This window comes from Erpetoichthys calabaricus, chromosome 5 (assembly GCF_900747795.2).
Source record: "Erpetoichthys calabaricus chromosome 5, fErpCal1.3, whole genome shotgun sequence".
Classification (NCBI taxonomy): Eukaryota; Metazoa; Chordata; class Cladistia; order Polypteriformes; family Polypteridae; genus Erpetoichthys; species Erpetoichthys calabaricus.
This window is the reverse complement of record NC_041398.2, coordinates 68,935,748-68,948,365: the sequence shown is the minus strand read 5'-3', so window position 1 is coordinate 68,948,365 and position 12,618 is coordinate 68,935,748. Positions and strand designations below refer to the sequence as shown.

The following is a 12,618-nucleotide window of genomic DNA, read 5'->3' as shown; positions in this document are numbered from 1 at the left end:
ACACTTCAAGTATAACTTAAGTTTGTAAGATATTTTATAAACTGTATATTACAATCAATCATTGATAGGATTCCAACCACATTTTTGGAAAACCTTATAAATATCACTGTTGTTATTGATCATTATTTAATAGACACCCTTACCCAAGGAAACATACAAAGGCAAACCAAAACATATAAAAACTATGAAAAATTAAATATATGAGGTTAACCAGTAACAGAGAACAAAAATTCAAAATAAGAAGTGTTGTATAACAGTTGCTCCCCATGATGGATGAAGAGCTATAACTTAAAAAATATGCAAGCTTATTCGATGATTAATTAGGTCAGTGCAAGTGCATGTAATCAAAAGGAGAGCCAGGAAGAAGAAAGATATGCATCTTTAACCTCTTTCCAATGATACCCTTTAATATATTAAAAAAAAATAGGAGATAAAAATGTACATTACATTTGACAGGTCTTAGCTTTTTGAAATACAGTATTCTCACATCACTTGTTCACTTACAATGTTGTACATTTCATCCACTTACATACTTTAGTGACAGCAGCCCTGACAATAATCAAGTGTAATTAAGCTTGCTCCATACCTCTGCCCCAAACCATAGCTGTCCTGCGAGGTTGTCGTGCCTTATTTCTTCAGGAAACTTTACACAAAAGTCCCGGTTTGCTCTTTCATTCGGTATACATTCCTCCATTATTTGGTTAATGATGTTTAATACATTGTCCTGCAATACACAAGATTACATACATTAATACTTATGGTCAAACAAAAAGCCACTAATAATATGTCTAACAACTACAAGAGAAAAGCAGCAGTTCCTGATGGCTACCCTACTTAATTAAAAAAAATTGAATTAAATTAGCTCCCCTTTTATTAGCAAGATTTATAGAAGACAGAGACAATAAAATTCTACCTCAAACTTTTTGCCAAGTATTAATTACCATCTTTCCTAAGAAAAATAAGGACTTATTATAATTTGTATTATACAGACTAATTTCACTTCTGAATAATGATGTTAAGATAATCTCCAAAGTTCTAGCTAGAAGGACTGAGAAAGTGCTTCCTTCGTTAATATCACATGACCAAACCGGATTTATTAAAGGCAGACAATTAGCTTCCAATCTTGCACACCTGTTTAATGTACCCCGGAGATCTTATTATCTTTGCATGCAGAAAAAGCATTCAATATGGTTGAATGGGACTACCTATTCACTACATTGCATAAATTTGGGTTCGCCCAAACATATGGGCATGGATCAAACTACTATATGCCAGTCCAGAAGCTTCAGTTTGTATTAACAACATTACTTCAGACTACCTTCACCTATCGCGGGGGTTATGTTCCAGAGCCCCCCGCGATAGGTGAAAATCCGCGAAATAGCGACCTATATTTATTTTATTAGTTATATATATTTTAAGGCTTTATAAACCCTTCCCCCACTCTTATAAACACTTCCTATGCTCTTAAACACTTTCTACACTCTTAAACACCGCAGAGCAACACTACGCACAGCGATCAGACGTCGATGTGTCTGCCACTCACTTTGTGAAGGGGGGGCAGCTGAACTCACGTTGAGCAGAAGTGGACTTTGTGCTGCTTCTACCAAAATGCCTGCTTGTTGCTCTGCGCATTCTGAAGGAGGAGGACGCTCCTGCCACTTCACGTTGTGAACTGGGGGGCAGCTGAATGCACGCTAAGGAGAAGTGGACTTTGTGCTGGCTTTGTGCTGCTTGTCGCGCTGCGTCTCAATAATTTAAAAGCCTGCACAGCAGCTATTTTCCTGTCTAACTGCCTTGTCTTGCGTGAAGTTAAAATGTTTTATAATAGAGAGATATTACTCATATCCTTAGCCCGACATCCACATATCATATGTGTTAACAAAGTGTGTTTTATAAGTTTACATGTGTTTAAAGCATGTGGAATGGGTATTTTATGGCTTAAACTATAAAAATGTTTATTTATATGGTCTTTCTATATCACGGATTTTTACCTATCGCTGATGGGTCTGGAACGTAACTTCCGCGATAGGCGGGCGATCACTTGTATTTAAAAAACCCGAGATACAGTGAAGCTGCAATACATGAACCGCGATATGGCGAGGGACGACTGTACTTCAAACTAAAACATGGTACAAGACAAGGATGCCCTCTGTCACCACTACTATTTGCCATTGCCATGGAATCATTGGCTGTTCATTTTCTGTTCATTTTCTAAATGCATCTGAATTAAAGGGGATTATCAGAGAACGTCTTGAACAGAAAATACCACTATATGCAGATGATACGGTACTTTATATATATCAGACTAACAAAATTCTGTGCCTGCAGTCCAAACAGCACTAGCAGAATTATAAAAGATATCTGGAATAAATGTGTGCATTTTCCATTGAACTCTCTAGCGCACCACATTAGATTGGACACCTTCCTTTTTATCATTGCAGATCAGTTTAAATACCTAGGGGTAAACATCACAAGAAAATATTAAGCTCTTTTTCAACACAATTTTGCTGTCTGCATAGAAAAACTTAAACAAGATGTGCATAGATGGTCTGTTCTCGACCTCACTTTAGCAGGGAGAATTAACCACTGTCAAGATGAATATCCCTCCCAAGCTTCTTTTTCTATTTCAAAGCATCCACCTATACATTAACAAATCATTTTTTAAGAAATCAGATTCAATCATAATCTCATTTATTTGGAATTCAAAACATACACACATCCAAAGGGCGACCCTACAATGACCTAAAGCAGAAGATGGCATGGCTCTACCGAACTTTCAGTTTTACTACAGGGTGGCAAATATACAAGCTATAAAAACCTGGACATTGACACAAACAGATGAACACACACAAGCTTGGTTCACAACAGAAATAAAATCCTGCAGTACTTCTTTATATTCCTTGGTTTGTACCCCAGTACATTTAAGTTATAGTCAATATACTAACAACCCAGCTGTTCTTCATTCAATCAGAAGATGGAACCAATGTAGCAAGCACTTCAAGATAGAAAAGCTTTTACCTATGACACCTCTACACAATAACCACATTTTTCCACCCTCTCAAACTTAGTTTTTAATGCTTAGAAAATGTACATGATTAAATCATTTAGAGATTTGTATATAGATAATGTCTTTGCATCCTACAAACAATTACACTCCAAATTTAGCTTCCCTTCAAAACAATTTTCCATTATTTCCAAATAAGAAACTTTGCTAAACGAAATCTGCCCAGTTTTCCTCACTTCATATATACTGATCAGTCTGGAAGACTTAGACAGTATTTTTATAATATATAAAAACATTTTAAAGTCTCTTACTCAACATTTCAGAAAAGGAGTGGAAGGCAGCCACACACAGAATTCACTCTACCTCCATATGTGCAAAGCATACAATCATTCAACTTAAAATCTTTTATCGAGCACATCTGTCTTGTTTAAAATTGTCCAAAATGTTTTCTGGGCATGATCCAACCTGCAAACGTTGCAATTGAGCTCCAGCCTCACTGGGCTACATCTTTAGAGCGTAAACCAAATTAACAAAATTCTGGACGAAAATCTTTAAATGCCAATCAGAGACCATTGGGGTCTCAATAACTCCATCACTCCATTAACAGCTATGTTTGGTATATTCCCACATGGGCTTAAAATGGAGAAGGACAAACAAACTGTAATTGCCTTTACTCCACTACTAGCATGTAGACTTATCTTGCTCAACTGGAAAAATCCTAACCCACCTCTTTTAAGTCACTGGGTAACTGATGTTATCTATTTGAAATTGGTAACAATCAAATTCTCACATAGAGGATCTGTTCAAAACTTTTTAAAAACCTGGCAGGATCTAATCAATAACATTTTAGAATAAGCATTTATATTGGGGAAAAGGATTCACTTCATCTCTACTCTTAAAAGTTTTAATCTGGTTGTTGGCCTTCCTCTGCTTCTCTTGGGCTGAGGTTAAATTGAATTTAGTCTTGTTAAGTTTGACTTGATTGTATGAAATGTTACTTATTTTAATACAATCGATAAAAAAAAATTAAAGTATAATAAAAAATGCATGGCTTTTATGTCTATCAACATAGGACAATCACAATAATAATACACATAAAATTTTAAGTGCTATGTTGTTGATCAAAATAAAAAAAAACAAAACAAATACAGTAGCAATAAGTAATTCACTTAAACAGACAATGCACACAAAGAAGTAAAAGTTTTTTTTTAAAATTATTATTATTAATATTACATAACTGCAAGTAAACAAAAAATAAACTTTAATAACAGGCCTTTTCTATAACTTATATATAAGGAGTTGAAAAGTAATGAAAAACTACTGTGAGTTAATTTTGTTTTATTGATTTAACTGTGCAACAGACCTGGGTCTGGGTCTATGTTGGAAATGCTGCTGCAACAACCAAGAATGATTGCCCGTATATTAGACGGTTGCAGGTTATATTTTGAACAAATTTATCCTGGGAAATTAGGAATCCAGACGTTTCAAGGAAAGGTTCATTTTGACAATAAATACTTACTTGATGATAATGGTGTTGGAGAATGACAATATGCAAATAAAAATTAACTGTTCACTGTACACATAAGAATAAAGTTACAGTGGATCTTCAATTGAATCTCAAACCTGGCATTTAATACAATGACACAAACAAACAAGAAATTGCAAAAAATCTTCCACATCCACATCCAGGCAGATGAACACAGAGCACTTAATACAGTATATTACACGAGTGTTCAGATAAAGGTTCAAGATTTTTTTTCATTTAGTAAGGTTTATGCAAGAGAGCATTTGTATCCACAGGGACAAATATAAACAGCACACACATACAACAAATGGATATTTCAAAGATTCTAGAAAAAGTTAAATAACTATAAAGTAATTCTATGAAAACTAAATAACTGACTAAAGTTTCTCCTAGATACACACCCTGTGGCCACTATTAGGGGCCTGTATGTTAACACAAATAGCCCACTTCTCCAAATAGCCAAACAAGTGCCAGAACCACAGTAGTATTAAACCAATAGAATCCACCAAACACAAAAAAAACAGCAAGACACTAGATCTAAGAAACTTTGACTTTGGTATGAATGTTACTGTTAGATGCGAGGGTTGTGCCATGTCTGAAATAACTAACCACATGGGAAGTTTTAATTCTCTACAATTTCTGAGTCTACAAAAAAAGTGAAATAATAATAATAAATTATTTATATAGCAACTTTCCCATGCCTATGGTGCGACGCAAAAAACATTTAGTGATATTTACGTGACAGTTTTGTGTGGCAAAAATACCTTGTTAATGAGAGGGGACAGAGGAAAATGGCCAGAACTGTTCAAGCTTTAGGATGGGTAAGCCTCTCAATACAAGGTCGTTTTCTGCTTTGCACTCAATGCTCCGGAGTCAGACTTGGGTCATGTGACCCTTAACTGGATAAAGTGAAGCTTTCAAAGGTAACTTTCAATCAGACTTAATGATTTTAGTAACATTAATTCTGTCAACCTGATTAATCCTATTGAGAATTTTGGGGAATATTTATTGCAATAATAATATCATTTAATGTATTCATCTATTAATTGGATTAATAATACAGATAAATAAGGTTTGGGACAGTGGATCATAGTAAGCACTGCTGCCTTACAGATCCTTGATCATGGGTTCGAATCATATTTCTGTTGATTGTCCATGTGGAGTTTGCATCTTCTCCCCACTTATGGGTGGGTTCTTCTTTTGTATTCTGGTTTTCTCTGAAAATGTGCAGGTTAGGCTAACTGGTGATTACAAATTAGGTCTGTAGAGGTGTGTGTGAGAATAGGCGTTGCAATGTACTGAAGCCCTTTCTATTACCGCTTCCTGCATTGTGCCTAATGATGTAGGGATAGTCTCAGCCCAGTGATCGTTATTTATCATAAATGAATTTAAGAATGCTATTTGTCAAAAATAATATTAAATATTTTGTTTTAATGCATGTTGGATGCTCAATATAACTATTATATTTGTAAAAATTTTGATAACTCTGACTTTGTAAATGCAAATACACATGAACAATATGTGATTTCAGTTATAGTAGAATCTTTTGGGCTCCAACACAAGTTCTATAAAAGTAACGAAGATTGCACTTCACGGACGAAGGGGACAATCAAGTGGATGGAGGACGAGGATCTAAGGGTGCGGGAGGGAATGGCAACATGGAGGAGGTCAGACAGATATGGAGGGGAAAGGTTGTGAATAGCCTTAAAAGTTAGTAGGAAAATTTTGAATTGAATTCGGAACTGAACTGGAAGTCAATGAAGCTGCTGCAAAATGGGAGTGATATGGTGAACAGAGGGGTTTCTAGTAATGATGTGGGCAGCTGAGTTCTAGACCAGTTGAAGCTTATAAAGAGATTTGCGAGAAAGACCACAGAAAAGGGAATTGCAATAATCCAGGCGAGAAGTGACAAGGCTATGAACAAGGATAGCAGTGGTGTGGGGAGTGAGGGAGGGGCGAATACGATTAATGTTACACAAGTGGAACTATATAGACCGGGAGATGTTATTGATGTGGGACTGAAACGATAAAGAACTTTCAAGGATGACACCCAGACTCTTAATTCCTCTGTCTCTCCTTCCCCACAGGTTATCAATAACAAATGAAAAATGATCAGTTTTGGATAATGTTGATTTTGTACCAATGAGGAGAACCTCAGTTTTGTCACTATTTAATTTAAGAAAATTTGAAGAAAACCAGGATTTGATTTCTGCTATGCAATCAGTAAGTGAGGAGGATGGGAAGGAAGCAGTAGGCTTGCTAGTGAGACAGAGCTGGGTGTCATCAGCATAACTGTAGAAGCTAATGTCATATTTACGAAAGATATTACCAAGGGGAAGGAGGTAAATAATGAAAAGGAGGGGTACCAGGACAGAGCCCTGGGGCACACCTGAAGTAAAAGCGGTGGGTTGGGATGTGAAACTATTAAGCTGAACAAACTGAGTGCGGCCTGAGAGGTACGATCTGAACCAATCTAGTGGAGTGTGGGTAATGCCAATCAAAGATAATCTATTGAGAAGAGTAATGTGACAAATACAGTAATCCCTCCTCCATCGCGGGGGTTACGTTCCAGAGCCACCCGCGAAATAAGAAAATCCACGAAGTAGAAACCATATGTTTATATGGTTATTTTTATATTGTCATGCTTGGGTCACAGATTTGCGCAGAAACACAGGAGGTTGTAGAGAGACAGGAACGTTATTCAAACACTGCAAACAAACATTTGTCTCTTTTTCAAAAGTTTAAACTGTGCTCCATGACAAGACAGAGATGACAGTTCTGTCTCACAATTAAAAGAATGCACACATATCCACCTCTTCAAAGGAGTGTGCGTCAGGAGCAGAGAAAGCAAACAAATCAATAGGGCTGTTTGGCTCTTAAGTACGTGAAGCACCGCGGCACAAAGCTGTTGAAGGCGGCAGCTCACACCCCCTCCGTCAGGAGCAGGGAGAGAGAGAGAGAGAGAGAGAGAGATAGAGAGAGACAGAGAAAAACAAACATGCAAAAATCAATACGTGCCCTTTGAGCTTTTAAGTATGCGAAGCACCGTGCAGCATGTCGCTTCACTAAGCAGCTGCACAGAAGGTAGCAACGTGAAGATAATCTTTCAGCATTTTTAGACGAGCGTCCGTATCGTCTAGGTGTGCGAACAGCCCCCCTGCTCACACCCCCTACGTCAGGATCAGAGAAAGCGCAAGAGAGAGAAAGAGAAAAGTAAGTTGGGTAGCTTCTCAGCCATCTGCCAATAGCGTCCCTTGTATGAAATCAACTGGGCAAACCAACTGAGGAAGCATGTACCAGAAATTAAAAGACCCATTGTCCTCAGAAATCTGTGAACCAGCAAAAAATCCGCGATATATATTTAAATATGCTTACATATAAAATCCGTGATAGAGTGAAGCTGTGAAAGGCGAAGCGCGATATAGCGAGGGATCACTGTAGTGTCAAAGGCTGCACTCAGATCAAGGAGGATGAAAATAGTAATTAAACCAGAATCAGCTGCCATAAGGAGGTCATTAGTAATTTTTATAAGTGCCGTTTCTGTACTGTGAAGGGGACGGAAACCAGACTAGAACTGTTCATGCAGATTATTTTGAGATAAATGAGAATGAAGTTGAGTAGCCTCTATTTTTTCAAGAATTTTGGAAATGAAGGGTAGATTAGAAACAGGATGAAAATTATTGAAATTAGTCGGATCGACACCAGGTTTTTTCAGTATTGGGGTTATTGCAGCAGATTTAAATGATGAAGGAACAGTACCAGTAGTGAGAGAAGAGTGGATTATGGCAGAGATAAGGGGGACCAGAGAGCGGAGGCAGGCTTTGACTAGAACTGTACGGAGGGGGTCCAACTGACAGGTGGATGGCTTAGACTTACAGACAAGATCTGAGATTTCTGAGAAAGTAGGAAGCTGAAAAGAGGAAAATGAGTGAGTTGGTGGGTGAAATTCAAATGAAGTACTGGAGGAATCCGTACAGAGAGACTGATGAATCTTTTTAATTTTTTCATTAAAAAAAGGACATAAGGGAATTGCAAAATTCAGTTGAGTAAAGGTGAGAAGGCAAAGAATCCGAGGGTTATGTGATATTGTTAAGTAGTGAAAACAATGACTTGGTATTTCCTTCATTGGAGGAACTAATGAGAGTATAATAGTTAGATTTAGTTTGGGCAATACAGTCCTTGTAGTAAAGTATATGGTTTTTGTACATCTCTTTATGAACAAAGAGTCCAGTTTTTTTTTATGAAACCGTTCAAGTTGCTGGCCTGTGGCTTTCAAAAGCCGAAGTTCAGGCGTGAACCAGGGAGCAAAAAAAGGAGAAAGAAACAGATCTAATTTTTAATGGAGCGACAGAGTTAAGAATACCATTGAGTCCAGTGTCATAGTGTGAGACCAGTTCTTCAGGAGTGGATAAATTATGAGTGTCTATAAAGGAATCAGTACTAGAGGAAAGAGAGTCTAAGTGAATATTCTTAATATTACGGAAAGACATGAGACGGGAAAGCTTAGTGCTAGAAAGAGCAAGTTTAACATTGAATGAAATAAGAAAGTGATCATTTATGGGAAGTTCATCTGCAGTACAATCAAGTGGGGTAACTCCAGAACAGCAAATCAAGTCCAGGATATGTCCTTTAGAATGAGTGGGAACATCAGTATGCTGCTGGAATCCAAAACTCTCAAGGCAGGATGTAAAGTCTCTAGTAATAGGGACATTGATATTATCCATATGTATATTGAAATCCCCCAGAAGTATTATGTTTGGTGAAACAGTAGATAAGTGTGTAAGGAAAACAGCAAAGTCGTTCAGAAAGTCATTATTTGGTTTAGGGGGCCGGTGAACAGTTGCAATAATAGTAGGAATAGGTCCATTTAATTGACATACAAGAGATTCAAAAGAATTGAAGGCAGGGACAGACAACGGCAAGACTTTCCATTTCTCATGATACATTAATACGAGACCTTCACCTTGGCCAGAGCCACGGGGTTGAGAGATGTAAACAAACCCTTGGGAAGTGGATTCTATGAGTTGGGAAAAGTCATGGAGTTGTTGCCATGTCTTGGTTAGACAGAAAAAGTCAAACTTACGATCAGTGAGGAGATCGTGGATGAGAGGCCCCTTGCTCGTGAGTGAGACCAAAGTTCAGCAGACCAAAGCTGACAACGGCGTTATTGCATTTAACAACGGTGTTAGCCGACCGGGCTAGGCTGGCTAACACACTGTGGTCAGCGACTCTGCCTAAATTATGTGAAGGACGTCGAGAACTGGACCAGATGGAGTTTATTATTTTCGAACTGTCAGCTTGGATACTCTAGCGGGAGCTGCAGTAGATGTATCTCCGACGGGGGAGGAATACGATGTCTGGGTGGAGAAATAGGCGAGTCAGAGGAGGCTTGGACAGGTGAAACCAGAGTCGGAGTAGCTCGGCAGCTGAGTACTGAAACAGGCCCATCGCAGGTTGGATAGCAAGTGACAGGAAGGGCTAAACAAGAATGAACCAAGTATATATCCTACCGGTCCACAATTTAAGCGAAGGCGCAGACAACTCGGATGTCCGGAGAACAAGGCAAGGTAAGTATAAAGGCAGGGGTAGGCAGAAAAATAGTCCATACACCACCAAATCAGCAGTCAAGCTAGAAATCAATCTAGCTTTAAATGATTGAAAAATAAAACTCCATGAATAACTCTGCCTGAAATGAAAACAGCTGCTTAGTCCATTAGATTGTAAGATAATCGTAAAAAAGTTAAAAAAGAAAAAAAACAGTTAAAAAGTTACCGGAGAGCAGCAGCGACCAGTCATGCCCACATTCGCTCAACCGGAAGAAACTGAGGTAACTTCTGAGGTAAACTATACTTTTATTTTACAGCAGTCTTTTTGTAAATCATTTATTCTTAAGGTAATGATGAGATATTATTGCTGAACACTTAGCAATAAACATCATGATTTGAGGGTGAGCAGTCACAACACAGTAAGCAATTGCTGCTATTAGATAATTTGTCACTGAGTAGCAAAGAAGTACAAGGGATCACTGTAAGGAATGCCCAGTAACAAGCACAACGGGATGTCTAGTGATAGCAGCATATAAAAGATGAAATGCAGAAATTAAAAGCAGGTGGTTTGTGTGAGAAAACCACAGTTAAGAATCTGTAATAGATTTAGGTTATACGTATAAAAATCATACACTGAGCAAGGAGGAGGAAATTGGAAGCATGCACTGATAACAGCGCACCACATGACGAACCCCCTCAGGATTCCAATAAGGAACCCAATGTAACCATACAACAGGTGACACCTTAGCATGACACTAGTTCAGATTGAATGGAACAGTGGATGGAATGTAATGGAACTGTCATCAACCCCCGAATTTTCCCTTGCAAGTTGGAGGACTTGCTTGCAGGGTTGGATGCAGATTAACGTCTTACTCAAGACTGAGTAATTGCAGGTTAAGGGCCTTGTTCAAGGGCCAATGGAGTGGAATCACTTCTGGCATTTATGAGAATCAAACCAGAAACCTTCCAAATGCAAACACAGATCCTTAGCCTCAGGGCCACCCCTCCTTCCTGCACATGGCCAGTAAAAAAAAAAAAAAAAAAAAAAGAACTAACAGTAAAATGCAGTGTGAATGGCTCATCAGTCTACACAGTGGTTCCATTGTAATAAACAAACGACACCTTTAGCTAAACATGTTATGAATCTAAAACGGTTTAAACATAGGCAAAGAATTAATTACGCATTGAATTTTTTATTTATTAAAATGTTGCTTAATATAAAGACTGATGTTGTTCGAAAACATAGGATAATATAATTGATCAGTTTAAAAGATATTGTATGTAATTTTGGAAAATGTATTTCCAGTGCAAAAGAATATGATGTTAAATAGCAAAATGAAAAACTTAATTAACTGCACTACTATTATATCAACCATCTTTAAATCATTTGCCATTTATATGTATAATTTAAATCTAAATCTAAATCTAAATATATACAGGTACTCGTCGACATACGACCTATGCAAGTTACGACTGTTCGACTTTACGACGCGTTTGACTGTTTCCCCTGCCAGCTGTTGGCAGCGCCAGTTTCCCGCACTCTCAAGTCTCGCTACGCAGCAGTAAAAATATACGCAGCAGTGTTGCCCCACGTGTGTTTGTGTCTTGTTGTTTTGGCAATTTTCGATAATAATATAACCCTAACATATAACCCTATAATATTAACACTAATAGCAGCTTTCTACTCAAAACGGCAAACTTGAGAAGCTGCCAGCATCAAACCCAGAAGCTCTTGATTGGGCAGTTCTTAGGATTGCACTACGCAAGCAGTCGCATCAACTGCTTACCGCAACCTGCTTTCTTTTTTCTTCTTGAATAAAAGCGCACTTGTTCTGTTATACTTGTACTTGTGAAAGTGTTTATTTGATATTTGGACTTCAGGCTTCACACCAGTCATTCTCAGTCACACACACCACTCACATCCACATCCACAGTTATCCCAGTCTCGTTCGTGCACAAGTTTTATATACAATCATCACATTCAAATGTTAACAGTTCCCACACACAACTGCTGACTCCCAATCAAGAGCTTCTGGGTTCGATGCTAGCAGCTTCTCGAGTTTACCGCTTTGAGTAGAGAGCTGCTGTTATTGTTAATATTATACAATAAAAACATACATTTGATTTACGTCTGTAACAACCGCTGTAAATTTATAGTGCTTGTCAAAGTTAGCGTTCACACTCGCCCCGATATGACACTGCTCTTTTCAAATAAAGACGCGCTATAACAGAGGTGAACTCAGATCAGAGAAAACAGAAGCCCTCCCCGCAAGAAATGTCGACTCACAGTGTATGAATGGCGTATGGAAGAAGTGTGTTAAGCGTTATGTAAATACTTTTGCTGGATTTAACAGTGAACAAGAACTTGATGAGATTCGTGAAGAAATAGTGAAACTGTCAAAAGACCTTTCATTGGAATGTGAAATGGAAGATGTCGAGGAGTTGTTAGACCGGGAATCAGGTGAACTTATGAATGAAGAGCTGATAGAATTGGAAGAAGAAAGAGTGGCGGAAGAAGAAACAAGAGAATTGGAGTAAGACGA

General features: G+C 38.0%; 1 protein-coding gene and 1 long non-coding RNA gene across 3 annotated transcripts in view; one reads left to right on the top strand and one right to left on the bottom strand.

The window, feature by feature from the left end:
* The window catches only part of zfyve28 (zinc finger, FYVE domain containing 28), a 469,608-nt gene that overhangs the window by 150,150 nt on the left and 306,840 nt on the right, over positions 1-12,618 (bottom strand). For both annotated transcript variants that reach the window (XM_051928387.1, XM_028801634.2), the window contains exon 3: positions 587-724. In XM_051928387.1, coding sequence (XP_051784347.1) covers positions 587-724 — 138 coding nt within the window. The remainder of the gene's footprint in view (positions 1-586; positions 725-12,618) is intronic.
* LOC127527967 (uncharacterized) overlaps positions 1-12,618 on the top strand; it is a 174,909-nt gene that overhangs the window by 38,961 nt on the left and 123,330 nt on the right. The gene's annotated exons all lie outside the window — the stretch shown is intronic.